Source organism: Papio anubis, chromosome 1 (genome assembly GCF_008728515.1).
Source record: "Papio anubis isolate 15944 chromosome 1, Panubis1.0, whole genome shotgun sequence".
Taxonomy (NCBI): domain Eukaryota; kingdom Metazoa; phylum Chordata; class Mammalia; order Primates; family Cercopithecidae; genus Papio; species Papio anubis.
The window spans coordinates 143,534,407-143,558,294 of NC_044976.1; the positions used below are offsets into that span (position 1 = coordinate 143,534,407).

A 23,888-nucleotide genomic window follows, 5' to 3' on the forward strand; every position below is an offset into this window, starting at 1 on the left:
CCAACCTACTTTCTCAGAATCTCCTTTTCTAACTCCCCACTCATTAGCAAACATCCTACATTCCAACTTCCATGGAAGAAAACAGGAAAGAAAACTATAAGGAATCTGAAAAACCAGAGAACCGGCAGGCTTTTTCCCTCTTACCATGTTTACTTCACGCCATTTAAAAAATCAAAGCTAAGTTTCTTACATTCTTCTAAAGTACATTGCCCCTGAGAATCACATTTCCTATGAATATCCCCACATCACAATTTTTCCAACTTTACGATTTTCTAATTTCATAAGCAATATATGTACCACCCAGAACAGCTACTAAAACAACTTGGCAAAGGATTTCTCTTGTTTCTAAATGAAATATGTGGTGATCTGATTCATTTCATACAACCAAATCTCTACTGAATTTAACATTCAACACTTTACCCCAAAGTTCTATTTATTGGCTAAGAATCATTCTTTTTTTATGTCTTCTCACATCCACTAACAGTATATTTTTCCATAGCCCTATCTCACAAAAATACAAATAAAATAAAATTAGTGACTACCAATCAGTCAGTATGAATGTTTTAAGAATGGGGATACAGAAGGTCTTAAAAGGTTCCAAAAAGAAAAGAATCAGAAAGCAGAACAGCACTGAACCTCTCAATGGCAAAAAAAAAAAGAAAAAGTAGAAGAAAGAGGGAGGAAGGAAGGAAGGAAGGAAGGAAGGAAGGAAGGAAGGAAGGAAGGAAGGAGACAGAAAGAAAAAATTTCTCTCAAGCTTCTGAGAGAAAATTACTTTCCAACATGGACATCTATGTTCTATTAGTTTCTTGTGGCTGCCATAACACATTACTACAAACTAGGTAGCTGAAAATAAGAGCAATTTACTCTCTCACAGTTCTGGAGGCCAGATGCCCATATCTGGCAAAGCCTCACTCCCTCTTGGGGCTTCAGGGGAGAACCCATCCTTTTCTGTCTCCTCCAGCTTCTGGTGTTTCTTGGCATTCTTTGACTTGCAGCCACATCACTCCCACCTATGCCTCCACAGTCACACTGCCTGCTCCGCTTCCGTCTGTCAAATTTCTCCTATGTGTCTAAGAAAACTTGTCACTGGTCTTAGGGCCTACCCAAATAATTCAGGATTACGTCTTCATCTAAAGATCATTAACTTAATTGCATCCGCAAAAACCCTTTTTTCCAAATATTGGAAGCCATTTATCAGGCCAATATATCAATAAAAAATTAGGACACCTATACTCTCTCCCAGAATGCCGGTAACTGTGCCATCACTAAAATGCAGGAGAAAGCCAAGAGAAAAGAAGACATTTAGTTCAAAAAACAGAGGATACTGCATAGGAGAGAGGCAAATGGAATTCCCAGGAAGGGGATAAAGCAATGTTGCAAAATGACAGTGCACAGTAGGTAAAGAACAACCAGTTTAGATAGCAGCAGCGGATGACCACAAGAAATATACTACTGAGAAGGGTTTAACAGTTCTGTTGAAGAGTGTGGAAGGATTTTGGCACATACAAAACTAAGAAAAAAAAAGGCAAGTGATAACTCCAGGAAAATAAAAATTGTAACAAAGCTGAAGAAAGTAAGTATTATTATTGTGTAGTATTTTGCTCAGCAGTGAACAATATTCACATTGAATACTAGTATTCAATCTCATATAAGAAATTTTAATATACTATGTTGGAAGGACAGAATGTGGAGAGGTGTGAGAAAAACCAACTTTATCTTCCATAAAAGATAGTATCTAGTATTGATAAAGAAATAGTGTAAATATTATTTAAGATATGGAGGTAAATATCAGAAGAAAGAACTAAGAGTTGCCAAGGTGTAGAGAAGAATGGAAAAGGGCAGTGGCTATTTTATTTAATCATAAATTCACTTTTCACACTGTGCTCCTATTTCTTTGATAATAAAACTCTAATGCAGAAAAGATTCTAAGAAAAATGACTTGTTTGGCCAGGCACGGTGGCTCATGCCTGTAATCCCAGCACTTTGGGAGGTCAAGGCAGGTGGATCACCTGAGGTCAGGAGTTCATGACCAGCCTGGTCAACATGGTGAAACCCTGTCTCTACTAAAAATACAAAAATTAGCTGGGCATGGTGATGCACACCTGTAATCTCAGCTACTCAGGAGGCTGAGACAAGAGAACTGCTTGAACCCAGGAGGTGGAGGTTGCAGTGAGCTGAGATCACTCCATTGCACTCCTGCCTGGGCGACAGACAGAGACTTTGTCTCAAAAGAAAAAAAAAAGAAAGAAAGAAAAAGAAAAATGACTTGTTTGGGCCCTATCACAGTTAAAAAACATTTGTCACAATGTCTGTTTCTTATACCTTGAAGAAACATGAAAGTTCTATAAAAATTATTTTTTTAAAAAGTGTTCTTTAAAATAAATTCCCAAGCAATGTGTACATTAGGAGAAACCAAAACCAAACACCAAAACCACTCCTAAAGTATGGTTAACTATAATGGGCTCAACCTATATAACCTATGTTATATTATTACAATTCTATCCATATTTAATATAAAACTCCTGCCTCTTTTGGTTATTGAACATAAGACTTTAACATCAAAACTGAGTAACACATTTAACTGGAAAAAAGAATTGAAATCATTAAAATGAAGGTGTTTCCAAACTGGTATCCTGATAGCTGAGAGTGAATCTAGTTTATATGGGGGTGACCTCTAATTTTAGAGACTTCACAATATTAGGAATACTGAATTTAAAAATCTGTGCTCTGAATATCATTACAGCCCAGGGAAGGGACAACAGTAAGATTTCTTTTGTTCCATTCTATGATGAGAGAAGGAACATCTATGAGGAAAGAGTACAATAGCTACGGTGCTAGGACAAGGTTAAATATAAGAAAAAAATGGCAAATATTGTTTTCTACTTACTTAATATCTTCCTTTATTTAGTTCGTTCATCAGTGATACAATTCTGAATAGCACTTTGGCATACCAAATCTACGCTCACTTTTGCCACCCTGCCTTCCCTTGAACTACATTTAAAGTTCACCTATTTCATATGATGATCTATGCTCTAAATAAATAGTACAAAGTTACTCTGAAATTCCCCCCACACAGGGGTAGCCACTTAATGTACATTTTGTTAAAACTGGTGTAACTAATGTTAACGTGTACTCGACATACTAATTTAGAATTTGCCTACTATCAAGTTAATCTTGCTTACTTATTTACTTGAAGTCATTTGTCCATTGTCCATCTTAATTGTTAGATTTTAAAGGACACAAGGATAACACCTGGTAGAAACAGGTCCTTAGTAAATATGGTTGTTTGTTTGTTTGTTTGTTTGAGATGAAGTCTCGCTCTGTCGCCCAGGCTGGAGTGTAGTGGCACAATCTTGGCTCACTGCACCCTCTGCCTCCCAGGTTCAAGCGATTCTCCTGCCTCAGCCTCCTGAGTAGCTGGGATTACAGGTGGGCGCCACCATGCCCAGCTAATTTTTGTATTTTTAGTAGAGACGGGGTTTCACCATGTTGGCCAGGCTGGTCTCGAACTCCTGACTTCATGATCCGCCTACCTAGGCCTCCCAAAGTGCTGGGATTACATGCATGAGCCACCATATCCAGCCAATAAACATGTTTTATATCAACAACTGATCCAATCTCAAATAGTATGGTACTTTCATAGTTATTCAGATGCAAACTCAAGTAAAATTTTTTAAAAAGGAATCGGTTTTTCCATAAATATGCAATCAAAATGAAAACACATATTTTTAAAAGAAAAAGATATGTCAAGGTATTGGTGGCATGGGGCAGGGTGTTCTAGAAACAAATTACTTTTAGAGCAAAACCACTTTGGCTTAAGTCTCAAGCAATTTTTGACCTTGTCCCAGAGTTACAAATATTGTGATCACTGAAGTAGAAAAAAACAAAGTCAAGGGCAAGTGCAAATGCTAAGAAAAAAATACAATGCCAGTGGAAAGAATCTGTTGTGCATTTTCATAACTCATGAAAGAAGAATCCCAAAGCAAAAGTATGTGCTTCTATAAAACGGTATTTTGAAATCAATAGGAAAAAGAAAAAAAAATAAGTCCTTCATCTTCCCACTAGTTCTTTCCCATCCAATGCTGCTGAATCTTTCTAACTCTTACAGTAAAATGTTACTAGTGTGAATACAGCCTATTAAGGCTTTTGAACTAAAACGTATAAATCCCCAAACACAGTGTTCATGTAGTTACAAGTACTTCTGATAGACACTTTAAAATAGCAGCACTAGTGAGAACTATTATTATATAAATATACAATTTGAGCCCTTTGATTTTTAAGAGACAAGTAGATTCAAAAACTTTTGTCGAAATTAGGTAAAATATCAACTTAATCAAGAAACTTTAAAAAATGCTCCAACCCTAGGCTAGCATAAAATTCCTAAATGCTCTTCTTGCCCGGGTTTCAATTATTTTCCCAAAATACAAACAAAATTTATGACAGAAACTCTCATTTCCTGACTGATTAAAAGTCCTGACTGATTAAAAAACCTTTGGTTTTGGCAACAGAAATCAAGCCATCAAAATGCAACTACATATTTTGCTTTTTAAAACGACAACAATAGAAACCCACCCCTTGCAAAATTAAAGCACATTTCAAAACCTTTCACTTTCATTAAAAAGAAACTACCGCTTGGGCACGGTGGCTCACACCTGGAATCCCAGCACTTTGGGAGGCCGAGGCGGGTGGATCACCTGAGGTCAGAAGTTCAAGACCAGCCTGGTCAACATGGTGAAACCCCGTCTCTACTAAAAACACAAAAATTAGCTGAAGGTGATGGTGCGCGCCTGTAATCCCGGCTACTTGGGAGGCTGAGGCAGGAGAATTGCTTGAACCTCGGAGGTGGAGGTTGCTGTGAGCCGAGATCGTGCCACTGCACTCCAGCCTGGGCCAGGGAGCAAGACTCAGTCTCAAAAAAAAAAAAAAGAAAGAAACTACTGAGGTCCACAGGCCAAAAGGGCTGGAAAAGCAAAGTTCTCATGCCAAAGGTCATAGAAAGTATTTATGTTCTTAATCTCTCAACCAAACATCACTAAAGATGCCTCAATGCAAGAATGACTTTCTACCATTATTTCCTAAAACTCTCTGATTCTTCATATTTTATAAGTTACACACCATCACAATTACTTCTATGGGTAAAGTCTGAAATTAAAGCTGTGGCTCACACAGGCTTCTCTTCTTCAAAATGCACAAAATGGCAGGATTTCAGACAGGAGAGAGGCAAGCCCTATCTCTAAAGGCTGTGGGCATGGAGAAATTTTAATAAAATCTGGGGGAACAAAAGAACCCTGTAATTCTGTAGTCTGCTTTTCCATCTCAAGACTCTAGTTTTAGAGCTGGAAGTCTTATACACCGAATCCTATATAAAAGTTTTACCTGTTTGGCTTTTGGTTTCTTTTTGCTTGAAGTAGTCTCATTTGTACTTCCATCCATTCCTCTCAAAACACTGATGAAATCTTTCTTGGAAACAGTTGATATCAACTTAGCACGCTTTCTCATAGAACTTCCAGCTTCCTTAACCTTTTCATCAACATTCTTTTGATGTTTCTGAACAGCATTAAATAATTGCACCACACCCCTATAGAATATAAAATGACCAGAACAATGTAGTTAAATAATTACACTAGAATACAAACTCTGAGGATAGGAAAAATGTATTTTTACTGTCTAGAAAAGAGGCAAGCATTTAACAAGTACTCAAAGAGCTGGATAAGTGGTTAAATACATTTGATAAATACATCTGAAAAATTAATATATATTTCAATGAATGAATATAAATTTCTAAACAGATAACAAATGTGGATTGGTACATAACTCTGTGCTTCACTCCAGGAAAGATTTTTCTGGATCTCAATTTCATCTGTAAATTGGAAAAATAATACCTGAGTAGCTTAAAAAGTATTTAGCTACGTTATCTGTAACTCTTGTGTTATGAAACTATTTTAAAATCCTACTTTAAAAAAGACTTACTTTAAAAACTACATTCTGCATTTATTTGAGTTCATTCAAAGATAAATTCTGAAAATTAAGACCTGCAACATCCAATACAGGAGCCACAAGCCACATGTGGCTAGTGAGCACTTGAAGTATGACTGGTCTGAATTGCCATGTGCTGTAAATGAAAACACACACCAGATTTCCAAGACTCAGTATGAAAAATAGAATCCTTAAATCTCATTAATAACTGCTTCATAGTGACTACATGATGAATATTTTGAATACAGAGTTAAATAAAATATTATTGAAATTAATTTCACCTCTTTCATTTTACATTTCTCATTGTGGCTATAAGAACATTTTAAATTACATATTAAATTACAAATGAATGTAGCTCACATTCATTTCTCCTGGATAGCATTGATTTATATCGTTAAGATCCCTTCCAGCTCTAAAATTCTGCAATCTATGAATTTTCTTGCCCTAATAAGAGGCAATCTGCCTCTTCCAATAATTATTGGGCTTTGCACATCCCTGTATATGGTTGCTGGATTTTTCAAGAATGAATGCACCTGACTGCTCTTTATCCAGGCCATTTCTCAGGGTTGTGTTTGTAGGAAGTAACCTTGAGGAATGAGGTAACGTCTCCCTCCAGACAAAGAGCAGGCTTGTTACCTATCAGTATAAAAGTGATAGATTCCCAAGCACAGTGTTCCAGCTCTTACAACACAACATACTGCACGTCCGGGCATCCATCTGGGACACCTGCACTCCCTCTATGGGACAAAGGAAACACTGAGAACGTGAAGCTCTGCTACTGCTTTTGCCATGAGTAATAAAGTCCTTTGTCTTTGACCCAAAGTGTCTTGTCTTCTACCAGCATCCAGGAAACTTAAACAGGCTAGCTTATGAGCTTATAAGGAGAGTAAAATTCCAGACCCTTCACAGTAGTGACAGGACCAGGGTGAGGCAAGGGAGGTGCCTAGGACATGAAATTTAGGAGGCACTCACTCTCATGTACTGAGCCTGTACTTTTCTAAGCTCTGTGTATGTACTAATCCATTTAATTATCAAAGAAACCCTATAGGCTAGGTATATTATCCTCTATTTCCAGATAAACTGAGAGAAAAAGAAATTAAGTAGCATGCCCAGGGACACATTGCTAGTAAGAGCCAGTACTAGGATTTGAACCTAGCAGTCTGGCTCTATCACTGATGCTCTTATTCACCACACCACGCTATCACACTGTGTAACACTGAGATGGATTAGAAAATGACCAAAATAATTTAGGTAACAAGAATTTAAAAGTAATTCTGCTAAATGTAACTGCTACATTCTTTAGTAGCAGCCCAAATGTTATCTCCTCTGTAATGCTTTCTCAAACTTTCCCAGACAATCTCCTGTTCTATGTTCCCAACACATAGACACAATTCTACTCTCAAAGAGACTGTAATTCCTACAGATGACCAGGCAAGGACCACCCAGCAGCCACCATATCCTATTTGTCTTTGGACACAGAGGGCATCGAGTAAATGTTTGGCGCCAATGATTAAATAAGCAGAGTAAAAAGATAGCTTGAAATAGCTGTAATGTGTAATGTATTATGCCATAAATATAATGCAAGATAAAAATCATCATCGAGTACCATAAATTTAGACAAGCATCATAAGAGAAATGCAGTAAGAGGTCTGATTACACAGTTCTCGTGACTATAAAAACAAGATGATCTGAAATAGGTTCATACCAAATATACACTTAGCACATTATATTCTTGCCTCACGAGACCTGGAAAATCTTTGGTTGAATTCAGTGTTGAACAGGCAGGCTTAGATATATATCACTTGGCTCTGAGAAAGGCTGAGCTTAAGAATCAAATGGGGTCAAAAATAGAATCACTATCAAAGCTTTAGTCTACTTATTTTTTAAAGGGCAAAAACACTGCCTTACCTCGTTGCAATTCTCTGAAGATTTCTCTCTGTCTCTTTGTCTTGGACAACATCTGGCTTTACTCTGCACATCATTTCCCACTCCAGCCTCTTATCACGCTGCGTTATAAATATTGTTATGTGAAAGAATATTAGATATTTCTGAAAGTGTAGCAAACATTGGTATGATACTCTGTGAAAGGGTGAAGGTAATAAATCATTCTGGCTTAGTTTGTCAGGGACTTTTAAAAAAACACAATTTTAGGGGTTCAGCTTCGAGAGCCTGTGGTTAGCACTCAGCGTGTCATGCGAGAGGCACAAAGTGAGTTTCTGTCAGGCCTTCTGACAGCAGGGGCCTGGAGAGCTGCCAGCATATTCAGCAAGGCAGTACAAGATAGGGTGTGAGGGAGCCACATGCCTGCTCTGCCATCACCAGATCATCAGAAGGAAGCATAAGGAAGATTCCAAACTATTCTCTTTGAAAATTAAAAGTTTATCTTTACTTTCAGAAAATGACTTCCTCGGTCATCAGAATTATTATTAAGAAAATGTATCAGCTTTTAAAAGAACAGCATCGTATCCAGATATTTATATAATGACTATTGTTCTATGCACAAAATCATTTAAATCCATTTCTCCTCTAGTAGCATATCTGACCAATACTCTTGCCATATATGGTTAATCGGTTGTAAGCTATAGCAAACGGTACAGAAGCAGAAGGGGAGGTGGGAAATAAGAAAATCCCCTAGGTAACATAATTTAGTTTGAACTCATCTTTAAATAGTATCCTGGTCCCAGGAATCTGATTTGATAACATTGCTTGTTCATGTCTCCTTCTCAGGCCAACATTTAACCAAATATCAAATATAATGACATAATGAATTAATCACCAAGAAGCTGGCAAGCACCAAAACCAGTAATAAAGATAATGTTTTTATTAAAATTTTTTTATCTTGCCTTTACTCATCTATTTCTCATTTTGTATTAATGAAAGTGTCTAATCAGAGTAAAACCAAATTCTTGCACTCAATATAAAGATTAGCCTGATAGCTTTCTAAAGAAATAGATTCCTCTTCTAACGAGACAGTTCATTTTAGTGGTCATGAAATTCACTGTCAGATTATGAGAAGAATTTATTTTAAAAATCTTGCTTTTAAGTTTGAAACAGTCAATTCTTAATTATATTCAGTACTCAAAGGATAATATGTATGCTTAATTCTGAAACACTTTTAACTCTGAAATTTATTTTTGTATTTATGATTAGAAATAAGTAACTGATATATTGGAAAACCGTAATAGTTAAATTAGGAAATAATAATTACATATACTCTTCTAAGAAATATACACAAAGAGCATTTGTAGCTGCCAAGTCTTGTTTCTGGTATCAATACATGCGCTTTCATGCATTATGGAAACAGTAACATCTCTAGTCCTCAAAGTTTTGGCCTAGAGCAGAGTTACAGACTCATTCCTCTTGGCTTCAAAATGTTCTTACCCTCACTAGAACTCTGGGACCAGAGGAAATCAAATATTCTGATATTTTTGAAGCCTCTTCTAGCATTTGCCAGATAATAAACAAAGACTCAAAATTTTCAGTTGAAAAGCTATCCGTAAGATTTAAAGACAAAACTTATCTTAAATAAAGTACAATAAGAATATTGAATTAATAGAGTATGCCGTGTTTCTAAGAGCAATACTTAAAAATTTCCACCTTTCACACAGAGCAACCTGTATTAAGAACAAAGAAACATACATCTTGAAACAAGATAAGGAGATGGTAAACATAAAAAGAAATACGTGTCAATTCAAACTTAACGTTTCTTTCATTTTTACCTATGAAGTGACTTTGGGAATTAGTACTTCTATGTTGCCAGTACATTTGTAGAAAGTTATTTTTCTTTAATTAAAAAAAAAATGCTTATTTTAGTAACCAAGTATTTTAGACGGAGATCATCAAGTACAGGTGATATGAAAACCTTATCATGGATGTTTAGCTTTTATAATACACAACAAATTTATGTATAACTTTTGACCTTTAATTAATAGATTATACCTAGTCTAATATCTGTCATCAGTAGTTCATCAAAAGCATAATGAATTCAAATTTATCCAACACTGATTTGTATCTAACACTGAAATAATCCATTTTCAGAACTACAACCAATCCTTGAGTTATGACATCTTCACAGATTCGTATTGTAAAATAAGTTTTGGCAAAAAAAAAAAAGTAACTAACATGCTTCTTAGTTCACAACCTAATAAAGTCAGCATGCAGACAGCTAAAACAAATAAAATAGGCTCAGGAATCACCACCATGTGTATAATTACTTGATTTTAAAAAGATGTTTCCTCGGCATTTACATTTCTATTACTTTGCCTTTGCATAGATGATTAAAAAGTGAAAATGCTCAATGGAATAATTTAGACTAAATTCCTAAACATAACCTTAGTTATCCACCTTCACATAAAAAGCAAGTTAAAAACTGGAAAGTTAATTGGACAAACACTGCAAGAAACAGTTTGATCAAGATTAGAGCTAGCCTAGACAATATAATCTACAAGACAACTGGTGAAACACACCTGTTTTATTTTCTCTAGTCTTTCTTGCTTTAACTTTTCTTTTTCCTTTTCCAGCTTCTTATTTTTGACCAGAATAGTAGGTTTACTTTCAGGAGTTTTCTTGTTGAGGACTTTAGCCATGGCATCTGCCCAGCCCGTATTAGTCCCAACACTTGATTCTCTGTCATTCTCATTTTCTTTGTCACAGGGCTCAGCATCACCTTCACTGTCAGCTTCTACAGCATCATCATCAGAATAAAAGTGGTCCTTTTCCGATCCACAGCTTCCTATAGAACCTAAGAGTAAAAGCAAATTAAACTTTAATATTCCCAGGCAGAGGCTGCCAAGGCCCCCGGAACCCTTCCTGGTGCCCTGCCTGTCCCCATTTTTGCAAGGGGGGTACTTTTCTGAGTCCCACAGCTACGGTAATGATGAAGAGCAATAGGACCGTCTTTCCCATTGCCATCAGCTCCCAGAGACCCAGCCCAGCCACATAGACGGGATATCACAGCAGCTTCCAAACCCAGGACCCAGGCAGCAGGAACAAATCCAACAGCCTCTGCTGTCAAAATGGTGACCGCTGACATGGAGCTGGTGATTACAATACTTGCAATTTGTGCATTATTTTGGCATAATACCTTTATTTTTTCAGTGCTGAAAATTCATGAAACAAAAAATGATGTAAAACATTAATACATTTCAAGTAAAAATTTATGACAAATTAGAAAGTAAGAAATAAAAACATGCCTATATAAAAATGAATCTTGAACATGAGTAAAACTAAAGTATCTTCAAAAAATTAACTGAACATTATATAACAAAGAAAAATAACACTTCACATTTTTTAAAAGCATGATCTTAAAACATAAAGTGCCAACAGTGTAAAAGAAAATGTTAAAAACAAGAAATCACTTGCAATTCTATCATGCTAACAGAGCTGCATATTTCTTAATAAAGAGAAAAATTAACGAAAACATTTAATTTGAAGCTTTTTCTGTATCTTATACACTGGGTCAATTTAAGAAATCTGAACACATTTGTGACTCTGGGCTTTAACATACAAATATAGTTGATATATAAGAGTCTTATTATTGCCCATAACACTAAAAAAAAAAAAGGTATCTAAATTAAAAGCTGGCAGTACTATTAACCAATTCAATAGAAGACTAAATTTTTTTATTCCAGGACCACAGAAGTTTTCCCCAAGAAGCATCTCCTAGGACCAGTGTACCCTGGAAAGTACACTGGAAAACAAAGTTTGGAGAATATAGTTAGCTGAAAGCTATATTATTTTAATATTATATATGTTTTACTCTTCAGAGTCAGTAGCATTACACAGAAACTAATAACAAAATAAATAATTCTTAGAAAAGGTCCTTCCTGTAGTGAGTATTCAACTAAATGTAAGGAGGCAAGATGGCTTAAAAGTTTGGGTCAATAAAAAATATCTTGGTGATTAAAAGCAGAAAAATCGTGACAAACTCCTGGGAACACGTCAAAACTACAACACTGACATCTAGTGTTTGACATCCAGTGTTTTGTCCTGATGTATTCACACACAAATTGCCGCAGATTTCATGTTTTTCAATGGTACCGTTAAGGCAGCCAAAGCAAGCCAAAACACTTTCTGATGATGTAACCCACTCTCATTCTCCACTTCAAAACCATGGCTATTTTCTTTGGTGCATTTCCTTCCCAGCTTGACTACCACAACATGCATAATATGAACACACAATAAATCGATGAAAAGTTTATAGCACCATTTTATACAACCTGCACTCACCCCACCAATTAAAAAAAAAAAAAAATCCAGAAGAATTCCCTTAAGTCATGGTTTTTATTTTATTACTTTCTTAAAGAAGCTCTATCTCAGAAGTTTTTAATCAGGTATTCACTGACAATGAAAATGATAACATTTAATATAAACAAATTAAAAATGCAAAGTAATGAGGTCTCCCAGCATACTAAAAAAACAGGATTTACTTCTAGGATATCAAAGATTATCACTATGCAAATCAGAAAATAGAACTGGCTCAAAATATTATTATATCCTAATCAAATGAGGTTTTTAAAAAATTTTCCACGCACTGATCTATAACAGCAGAAGCAGATATATCCAGGTATCTAAGGACATAGACGGAAATCAACAGACAAGTAAAAAATGCCTTTGAAGTCCTGTGTGTTGCCTTAAACATTAATTTTGCATTCTACTATAAAAATCTGGAAATTAAAGGACTACGAAGGATGCTTACTGAAGTAATGACTACAAGTTCTAATCATGGTAGTGTTCTCTATCAAAGCTGCTCAGTAGCCCCTAGCCACAAGAGCCTATTGAGCACTTCAAATGTGGCTAGCACAACTGAAGAACTGAATTTTTATTTTCTTTAATTACCTTAAATTTAAATCACATGTGGCTAGAGGCCACCATAATGAACAAAGCAGGGCTAAACCACTGACGTACTGAAGTTGTCATAAGGCACTTCTTACCTCCTGCTGCCTTTTTCTCCAAACCTCCAGCTCCCTTTCAAACTTGCCATCTGTTCCCTGACCCCAGATATGAATGGTTAGCTGCAGGCAGGAAAGTGAGCCATTTTCCATAGCCTGGGATAAAGTTTTAAGAAGACTTACAGTCCCTCCACATTCACTGAGCACTCATGAGTGATGGGCAAGAAAGAACAAAGGAAAAAATCTAAATCTAGGTTTCTCTCCTTGAAGAACTCAGGAGTTTAGCAGGGTGGATAAATTACATAGCCAAATTGCAATAGAATTTGTAGGTGTTCTAAAAGAAAAACAATGAGGAAAGGGTGACCAGGGATATCTGAGATGGCTTACAGAAAGTTTTACAAAGATGACAGATGATATTCAAGTTGTTTCTTAAATAGCAAAGCAATAATTTGAATGAAAAAAGAAAGGAGGAAGCCAAGGAAGTAAGATTCCATAACCCAAGCCAGTTGATCAGATGGCAAGATCACTGAACCTAGAACCAAACACATTCTAGATTTGAGTCAGTGCTCTGTATGAAAATTAAAATTACTATTATAATCATATTATTATTGGCACTCCAGACAGAAGAAATCAGCATGTTCAAAGAGATGGGAATGTGAAAGATGATGAAATATTTACAAAATGACACGAAGTTAAGACTGGCTGAAACAAAGATTTGAGAATTGGATGGTAAAAAAATTGGGCATAAAGAAAGTAAGATTGGGATTTCATAAAAATGTGATTTATGATTCAAGAAATGCAATACACATCAATTCCAAGATTAAAACCAAGTAGTTTAAAAGTTCATACTCCAGGTGTGTGCTTCCAATAAAAGGCCAAATAGCTGGAATTTTTTCTCTCTTAGCACTTATCTTCAGTCCCTACTTTTAAAAACATTCTCTATTACAGTTTTTCTTTTAAAATGTAAATACCACCTGGAAGTGGTAGGCCTATTGGTTAACCTTTCACACTTTTAAAACTTGCCCTAAGTCAAACAGAACTCCTGGTAAAAACATGATCGAGGACAGTTAGTAGGGGACAATGAAGTAAGGCTACCAGGATTCAATTTCAACTCCAGACACAAATCTAAGTGGCTTTTCTGACATTAAGTCTTCTGCCTGAGTTTCCTCATCTGTAAAAATAGGAATAAAATGGTACTTCACTGGGTTTTCATAATTAAAATATATAAAGTTCTTTGAGTGCCTACCCCTTAGTAAGCACCCCTTAAATGCTGATTATACACCACACGCACATGCAGAAATACACTCACAGGCACACACAATGTGAATTTTTATGTGGCTGTGGTAGACAAGGAGAAAGAAACAAGGAAGGAATGCCTCTGGTATTGGGAATCTGGAATTCATGTGAGGTGTTAAATGAGAAGCTTTAGATGACTAGAGAGTTATAGCATAAGGGTTAAGAGCTCAGATTACCGAATTAGACTTGGGGTGTGATGTTCTGATTCCAGTACTTTCTAATAGCATAGTTTTGGGCAAGTTACCTAACCCTTCTGTGTCTCAGTTTCTTTATCAGTAAAATAGCGATAAATACAGTAACTACTTCACTGGGCTGCTATGATGATTAAATAAGATAACACATGAAAAGCATTTAGTACAGACCTAGCACAATAGTAGGCACTAAATAAATGATAATCAGCAATCAGAGGACAGACAGAGAAGACAGGATCTCAAAAGCTTAAAAATGGATGTCAAGAAAAGAGGGAAAATAAACGTGACTTCAGTTACAAAAGTGCTGCCTAAGTCTTGTTATAGTTTATAACTCGTATGCCAGGGAATCATGCAAGCCACCTTTCACTTATTTCATGAGTGGCCAATGTCTCTGTGCTATAACCTTTTCAAAGTACTATAAAATAATGATAATACTAACTAGCTAACACATAGTTAGAGCTAGGCACTATTTATAAAGCACTATTTATGTATTATCATTTCACAACACTTCTTTTCTTTTTTTGAGACCAGGTCTCACTTTGGAGCCCAGACTGGAGTACAGTGGCACAATCTTAGCTCACTGCAGCCTATATCCCAGGCTCACGCAATCCTCTCCTTTCAGCCTCCCAAGTAGCTGGGACTATGGGCACACACCACCACGCTCAGCTAATTTTTTGTAGAGATGAAGTCTCACTATATTGCCCAGGCTGGTCTTAAACTCCTGGGCTCAAATGATCATCCCACCTCAGCCTTCCAAAATGCTGGGATTCAGGAGTAAGCCACCACATCCAGCTCATTTCACAACATTTCTATGAGTTGCTTTTATTATTGTATTTACACAGGTGATGATTCTGAAGCTTAGAAAAGTTAAAAACATGCCCAAAGTCAAAAAAGGCAAAGCTAACGGGGCTGTCAACTTGTGAGACACTACAAAGTTTTGTATCAGAGATTCAATTTGGACTAATGTGTACTGAACTAATGCAGCTACTCATTAAATATTTTAAAACATAGTTTAATAAAGTTTGAATTTAAAAAATTTCTATCTAAGCTTCAGTAAAGGTGAACAGTCTACTCTCTGTCCTCATTCTGATTTTACCTAAGTATACATATCCCCCTACTTATACAAGGCTCTATAAAACTACTGCTCCCCATTCAGCTGTAAATCATCTGTTCTGCTCATGCCACATGGTCCTTCCTGCCAATTACTAAATTTGGAATGTTCAAAATTGATGCTTTAAAACTTCCAAAAAAAAAAAAAGCTACTTTTGAAAAAAATGAAGTCACCCCAGGTTTCCATAAAAATAACTAAAAATAAAATGATAGTGCTACCATGGGAAACACTGTCAGATGTGATTACATGTGCTGTTGGGCAAGCCAAAACAGATAGACTCTGGAAGTAGTCTGTTTCCTGAGCCTGTCTTACAAATTGCTAAACCACTCAAGTAGGACTATGATATACTTCATTTCTTAGGCATGTTCCTTTGCTATTTTAAGTAACTTAAATGATAAAGGAGGCTATAAGGTACAGTTTGATGAAAAGCACATTTATCTGCTAGGTTATTATATCTTAAATACAGCATTGTAGTTTATCAAAAATGAAGGGATATCTCCTAGGATCTTCTAACCTGAATTGTTATCAAGTCTTGTGTTATAAGTAGATGGCCGTTTTTCACATACGTAACCAGAACAATTCAGGTTTTTTAGCTGCCTGGAAAACCTGAAATGATCCTCCTTATTATTTTATGGCCATATGGGCACATTCTATGAGGGAGGAGTCAATCAGATCATGGCGCGAGTAACAATCAAGGCTTCTTTCTTTTAACCTGGGTTGATTTACAGGCAACAGAAGCTTCTGCCGCACCCTGTCCCAAGACTACAAGCTTAAGAACCTAGTAAGAGTTGCATCTGAACTTCCATAAATCTGAGTAGCTCAAGGATAACTCAGAGGTAGAGGCTATCATCTTACCCTTTATCATACTTGGTATCATCAACCACTGTTCTCATTTTTTCACCTGAGGTGATTTACTGACTAGGGACGCTGTTTTTCTGTTTTGGGGGGTTGTTTTTTTAAAGACTACAAGCTTAAGAACCAAGTATATATTGTATCTAAACTTCCAACAAGTTATCAGGTCAATAAATCTGAGTAGTTCATGAATAACTCAGGTAGGGGCATCACCCTCCCCTCTATAACAACACTTGTCATTTATATATTACTTAAAATGCAAACTGTAGCACTTTACCTTCTGTGATACTGTGAAATATATATTTGGTCAACTCCTAAAATCCTTGGAATCTCCAAAGGAGTGTCTTTTTGTATGCTAATAATTGAGGGCTGGTAGTCCCAAAGCAGATTCAGGATCAGGGTTGGTCACCAGATGCACCAAGACAGGATTAGAGGTTTGGGACTTTCAGCTCCATTCCCCAACCTCTGGGAAGGGAGGGAAGCTGAAAGTTAAATGGATCACCTCAATGATTTAATCAACCATGCTTATGTAATGAGGTCTCCATAAAACATTCAAGAAAACAGGGTTCAGAGAGCTTCTGGATAGCTGAACTCCTGGAGGTTCCTGCAGGGCGGCACACCCAGGGAGGGCATGGAAGCTCCACACTCCTTCACCCGATACTTCACCCTATGCATCTGTTCATCTGTATCCTTTGTAATATGCTTTACAACAAACCCATAAACTTAAGTGTTTCCCTGAGTTCTGTGAGTTGCTCCAGAAAATTAATCAAACCCAACGGGAAGACTGTGGGAACCTCAATTTTAAGTCAGTTGGTCAGAAGTTCCAGAGGTCTGGATTTAGGACTGGTATCTGAAGGGTTTGGGCAGTCTTATGAAGTTCAGCCCTCAGTCTGTGGGGTCTGACACTACCTCCAGGTAGATAATATTGAGATGAATTGGAGAGCAAACAACTGGTATCCACTGCAGAACTGATTACTTGCTTAGGGTGTGGGAAGGAATACATACACATTTAATCACAGAAGTCTTCTGTGATGATTGTTGCTGCTGAGTGGTTGAGTGAGAAAACAGAGAAAAGCACACTGAGTGGTGTTTTTTCCACATTCACCTGCTGTATATCCGTAATTCATGATCCCCTTCAATTTTACTATGATCAAATTTCAAATTGTACTGACAGTACTGCAATTCAACAAAAATTCAATCTGAGTCATTTTGCTATTATTCAAGTTGATACATATAAATGCTAATTTTACCTCCACGACAATCTAGTATATGAGAAGAGTATTAAAAAAATCATGTTAACACAAATTTCCAATTTATCCAGTGAATAAATGGGTATCAAGTACTACACCATGAATCAGGCTCTATGCCAAATTGAGATACAGCTGTCATCACAGTGACAAGGTCTCTGTCCCCACAGAACTTAGGAAATTTCTGCAGTCTAACAATACTTGAGTTTTGTGTTTTGTTCTAACGAAAGCACACTATTCTATCTTTCTTATATAATATGTCAAAAGAAATTAAAGCCAGAAAAATAAAATTCAAACAACATATGGGTTATATCTGTGTGTTTTCCATGAAACTCAAGTAGCATCTTACTAAAGGAAGTTTTTCAACTGTCAATATAGGGCACATCCCTATCTATTTTTATAATCCAGGTAAAATTCAAAGATAAGTGTCTGATTCAGTTTCCTGATAAAACAAGCCAGTACTCTTTAAATATATCTATAATTTACACACTGATTCCTCATACGTCTGAAGCCTCTGCCTTTATAGTTTCTCAGTACTATCATCTAAAAGTTTTTGATAACTTACTAGTTTAACCAAGACCACATGTCTACAACTACCTGACTAGAAAATCCATCTCCATGGGTCACCTTTACAGAAACATTTAATTTCATGAGAGGAAAAAAGAAATTTCTTATATTAAATAACAAATTCTGAGTTAAACCAAAGAAGAAATGTCCCATCTTTAACCAAAAGACCTATATTACTAAATTTATTAAATAAAGGACTCTTTAACCAGGCGTGGTGGTGTGCACCTATGGTCCCAGTTATTGGAAGGCTGAGGCAGGAGGATTGCTTGAGCATGGGAATTGGAGGTTATAGCGAGCTATGATCATGCCACACTGCACACCAGCGTGAGCAACATACCAAGACCATGTCTCTAAAAAATACTAAGAAAAAAATCGTTTTAAAATAATAAGTAAAATATATGACCCTTTATTATTTATCTGTATTGCAGAGATAGGATAAGTTGTAAAAGACAAAGTGGAAGAGACATTTAAGTTGAAACCTAAAGGATAGAGAAAAGCTGGTTAAGAGAAAGTAAAGAACAAAAAGAGTATGCCAGTAGAGTACCATAAGCACGACTAGAAAGAGAGAGAGCAGACTGTATTCCAGAAAGCAGTTCAGAATGCTATGACCCTAGTCATCTAGGGAATGACAAGATGTGAGCCTGAGAGGCAAGCAGTGGTCAGATCACATAGGTTGGGTATGCAGACTGTGTTGCCAGTTCACAAGGAGATTCAGTCAGCCAATCGCTGTTATTTGTGGATTCTGTATTTGAGAATTCACCAACTCAGTAAAATGTATTTGTAACCCCAAATCAATACTCATGGCACTTTTGCAGTCATTCACAGACATGTTTAGAGCAGTGAAGGGTTGGAGTCTCCCTACATGCACACTCCTAGCTGAGGCTGAAGAAGGAGACACTCTGCCTTGTTTCAACTTTCTCATTGTAAACTGGTGTTCTTCCTATAGACTATTTAGTGCCACATATTTCCATTTCTGTTATTTTTCTTGGCTACAGCAATGTTTAAAATGGCCCCCAAGCATAATGCTGAAGGGTTGTGCAGTGTCCCTAAGCACAAGGATGCAATGTGCCTTTCAGAGAAAATATGTGTTGAATAAGCTTTGTTCAGGCACGTTATTGGCCATGAGTTCAAATGTTAATGAATCAACAAAGTACATTAAATATAACTATTATTATCCACTTCCTCTAACAGTATAGTATGCCCAAAATGTATGGTGCTATGAGTTTACATTAAAGTTCGTTGTTTGAAAAGCTGAAGGCTGGATGCAGTGGCTCATGCCTGTAATTCCAACACTTTGGGAGGTCAAGGCAGGAGGATCACTTGAGCCCAGGAGTTTGAGAACAGCCTGGGCAACATAGTGAGACCCATCTCTACAAAAAATAAAAAATTAGGTGGGCCTGATGGCACACACTTGTGGTCCTAGCTACTTGGGAGGCTGAAGTGGGAGGATTGCTTGAACCTGGGAGGTCAAGACTGCAGTGAGTCCTGATTATGCCACTGCACTCCAGCCTAGGCAACAGACCCAGACTTTGTCTTAAAAAAAAAAGGGGGAGGGGGCGCCAGGCACAGTGGCTCACACCTGTAATCCCAGTACTTCGGGAGGCCAAGGTGGGTGGATCATGAGGTCAAGAGATGGAGACTATCCTGGCCAACATGTTGAAACCCAGTCTCTACTAAAAATACAAAAATTAGCTGGGCGTGGTGGCGTGTGCCTGTAGTCCCAGCTACTCAGAAGGCTGAGGCAGGAGTATCTCTTGAACCTGGGAGGCGGAGGTTGCAGTGAACCGAGATCGCGCCACTGCACTCCAGCCTAGCGAAAGAGTGAGACTCCGTCTTGGGGAAGAAAAAAAAAGGAAAATTCAATGATTTCTCTTTTTTTTTTTTTTCCTTTTTCTTTAATCTCAGAGTTTTGTTTTTAAAATTTATTTATTCATTTTTGAGACAAAGTCTCACTCTGTCAGCACCTTGGCCCACTGGAACCTCTGCCTCCCAGGTTCATGTGATTCTCATGCCTTAGCCTCACAAGTAGGTGGTACTACAGGCATGCACCACCATATTGGGCTAATTTTTTGTATATATTTTTTTTTGGTAGAGATGGGGTTTTGCCATGTTAGCCAGGCTAGTCTCAAATTCCTGACTTTAAGTGATCTGACCACCTTGGCCTCCCAAAGTGCTGAGATTACAGGTGTGAGCCACCATGCCTAGTCTAAAGTTTTTATTTTTTGAGACAGGGTCATGCTGTGTCACCCAGGCTGGACTACAGTGGCACAGTCACAGTTCACTGCAGTCTCGAACTCCCAGGCTCAAGCAACCCTCCCACCTCAGCCTCTCATGTAGCTGAGACCACAGGCACATACCACCCACATCCAGCTAGTTTTTTCCATTTTTTTGTAGCGACGGGGTCTCACTATGTTGCCTAGGCTGGTCTCAGACTCCTGGGCCCAAGCAGTCCTCCCACTTCAGCCTCCAAAGTGCTGAGATTACAGATGTGTGCCCCGACGTGTGGCCAAGGAAAATCAAATGCTTTCTTTCTGAAAAACATTCCAAGTGGAACTCTTCTTTGTCTTTAAACAAAAACACACATAAGGCTGGGTGCGGTGGCTCATACCTGTATTCCCAGCACTTTGGGAGGCCAAGGCAGGCAGATCAATTGAGCTCATGAGTTCAAGATCAGCTTGGGCAACATGGCAAAACCCCATCTCTTCCAAAAATACAAAAATTAGACAGGTGTGGGTAGTGCACGCCTATAATCCCAGCTAATCTGGAGGCTGCGGTGGGAGGATGGCTTGGGCCTAAGAGGCAGAGGTTGCAGTGAGCCAAGATTGCACCACTGCACTCCAGCAGCCTGGGTAATAGAGCCAGATCTTGTTTCAAAAAAAAAAAAAAAAAAAAAAAAAACCCACATAAGACAAGGTTATGTATTGACAAAATGACAAAAATGTTCTCACCAGAGACTCACAGGAGCCTACAACTGTATTTCCCCTTAAAGCAATAGTTCACTAATTCAGGGATTCAGGATTTCCTGCAACTTTACTGAACATTATTGTAACTAGAATCAACTGTGAATTCATAAATTGAGAGTAAGCATTTATAAACTTTTATAGTAATTTAATATTACCATGATGTCCAACAATGTGGTCATGTTTCCAGTTATTCTTTTTCATTGATTTTTTTTTAAACACCTATCTATGACAGATTGGAGATTAAAAAACAAAAACCAGAATGGTCCTTCAACACTGATGGTTTAAGAAGCAATGCCTAGAAGACTGAAGGGAGTAGGGCTGCAATGACAGGCCCAACAAATAGGTCCCCTATGAACTAGCGTAAACAAAAGAGATGCAGGCAAGGCCGGGCACAGTGGCTCACGCCTGTAATCCCAGCCCTTTGGGAGGCCGAGGTGGGTGGATCACCTGAGGTCGGGAGTTCAAGACCAGCCTGACCAACATGGAGAAACCCTATCTCTACTAAAAATACAAAATTAGCTGAGTGTGGTGGTGCATGCCTGTAATCCTTGCTACTCTGGAGGGTGAGGCAGGAGAATCGCTTGAACCCGGGAGGTGGAGGTTGGGGTGAGCTGAGATCGCACCATTGCACTCCAGCCTGGGCGACAAGAGCGAAACTCCATCTCAAAAAAAAAAAAAAAAAGAGAGAGAGAGACAGAGATGCGGGCAAGAACTAAAGTAATGGCAACAGAATAAATGGATTAATTAAACCAAATAGATATGGAAGCAACAGGAAGAGTAAAGGATGACACTTGTGTTTCCAGCTTGGATGGGAGTAGATGGCAGTGTCTTTCTTAGAGACAGAAGCAGCTTTGACAAAGAAAATGTGTCTATGGCACAACCAAGCAGACACAATCAATTGTTATCGACATCATTATCACTGATCTTGAATTTTACCAAAAATATATGATCTAATGGTTAGACTATGGAGTAAAATGAGTGGAATAACAGATAATATCCTGCACCTATGGAGGTAACAGTTTCCTACTAGGAAGCAATATGATATACTGGAAGCACTATTTCCAAGCTTCTTTTCTTATCTGTAAAATAGAAATGCCATCAGCTACCTTACAGGGTTACTAGAGTAATTCAAACCTGTTTTCTTGGGAGAGTTCCAGCTTACAAATACCACGTTACCAAAGGTGGGAAAACTTATTTGGCAAAAAGAGATGGGACTAGCAGTTTTTTTAGGTCAGAAGAGACATCATCGTCATCGCTAATATTTATGGGTGGGTACCATGTGCCAAATATTAAATGCTTAACATATATAAACTCATTTAATCATTACAACAATTCTAAAGTAGACATTATTATTATCCTCATTTTGTAGATGAGGAAATTGAGGCAGATAATAGTAAATAACTAGCACAAAGTCACTCTGAAAGGTAGTACCAACACAGGTGCCTCTGATACAATTGAGTGAACATGGGAATTTGTTTCCAGAAATAACATACACACTTTAGGAGAAAGGAAGGAAGGGAAGAATACTCTGGTCATAAACATTGGAAGTGCAATAGAAATCTGAACCCGAAAATATCCCTTGGTGATGAAATCTTCTTGAGTGGGAGGGAGAAAAGTTTGTCTCCATACCAAAGTCTCCTTGTTCCCAATCTTTTCTTTCTTCAGATTCATACTCCCTGCCCTTTCACTTTCCAAATAGTTTTTTTTATTATCTATGTCCTCCTGGTTCCTCAAACGTATTAAGGTAGTGGTCAAGAACATAAGCTGTACAGTCAAACTTCAATAACTGTTGTATCATTTATCAACTTGCTTATTTGCTTATGTACAGAAGTGAGCAAGTTATAAACCTCTGTGCCTCAGGTTTTTAAATGTAACATGAGGATAATAGCAGCATCTCACAGAGTTGTCAGAATTCTCCGAGCTGATATATATAAGGAACTCAGAACAGAACCAGGCACATAGGAAAGCTCCAAAAGTATAACTATTCTTATTATCCAATTCCTCTAACAGTGCAGTATGCCCAAAACTTATGGTGCTACAAGCTTACATGAAAGTTGCCTGTTTGGAAAATTGAATACTCTCTTGCTGAAAAATATTTCAAGTGAGGCCCTCTCTGTCTTCACTGTCCTGTCCCGGTGCAGATCCTAACATGGAGTTTTGCCATTGCCTACAAACTGTCCTGGCACTCTTTGGCAGTTACCATACATCTGGCAGTAATATTTATAAATGTCTGTCACCATCTTGCTTAAAAATTCTCAGTAGCTCCCTGCTGCCTACAAATACACAAGGCCCTTTATAATCTACTTTTAACCATTGTTTCCAGTTTTATTTCTAGTCACTTCTCTGAACAGCTAGAGCCATAACAGAATGTTACTTTGTCTGAAATAAGCCATGAATTTTAAGAGACCACATGCCATTGTATATGCTTTTATGTCTGAGAAAACTGCCCTCTATACTCCCAGGCCAGGAAAACTATTCATCCTTCTAAGGCCTAGATAGAATGCCACCTTATACATTTATTCAACAAAACAATTTACCAAATACTAAAATATGCAAAGAAGACCCTGTGAAAATAAACAAGACATACTTTGGACATTTGGGGAACTTATCTCTATAACGAGAGAGATATGTTAAAATATAATGATAGCATAGTATATTATCAGTAATACATGTAAGATACAAGTAAGCAACACTTAGGCTGGGTTCCAGAGGATATGGATTCCTCCGTCTCCATCCTTACCTTTCCAAAATTGAACCATGATCTTGAAAACTATCTTTTAATTATACCTAAT

The 23,888-nt window shown here is 37.4% G+C and overlaps 1 protein-coding gene across 1 annotated transcript in view; it reads right to left on the reverse strand.

Moving 5' to 3' along the window:
• RRP15 (ribosomal RNA processing 15 homolog) overlaps positions 1-23,888 on the reverse strand; it is a 44,714-nt gene that overhangs the window by 18,581 nt on the left and 2,245 nt on the right. The window contains exons 2-4 of the mRNA XM_009187221.3: positions 10,446-10,720; positions 7,888-7,985; positions 5,380-5,581 (exon numbers count right to left, since the gene is read on the reverse strand). Of these exons, the coding sequence (XP_009185485.1) occupies positions 5,380-5,581; positions 7,888-7,985; positions 10,446-10,720 (575 nt within the window). The remainder of the gene's footprint in view (positions 1-5,379; positions 5,582-7,887; positions 7,986-10,445; positions 10,721-23,888) is intronic.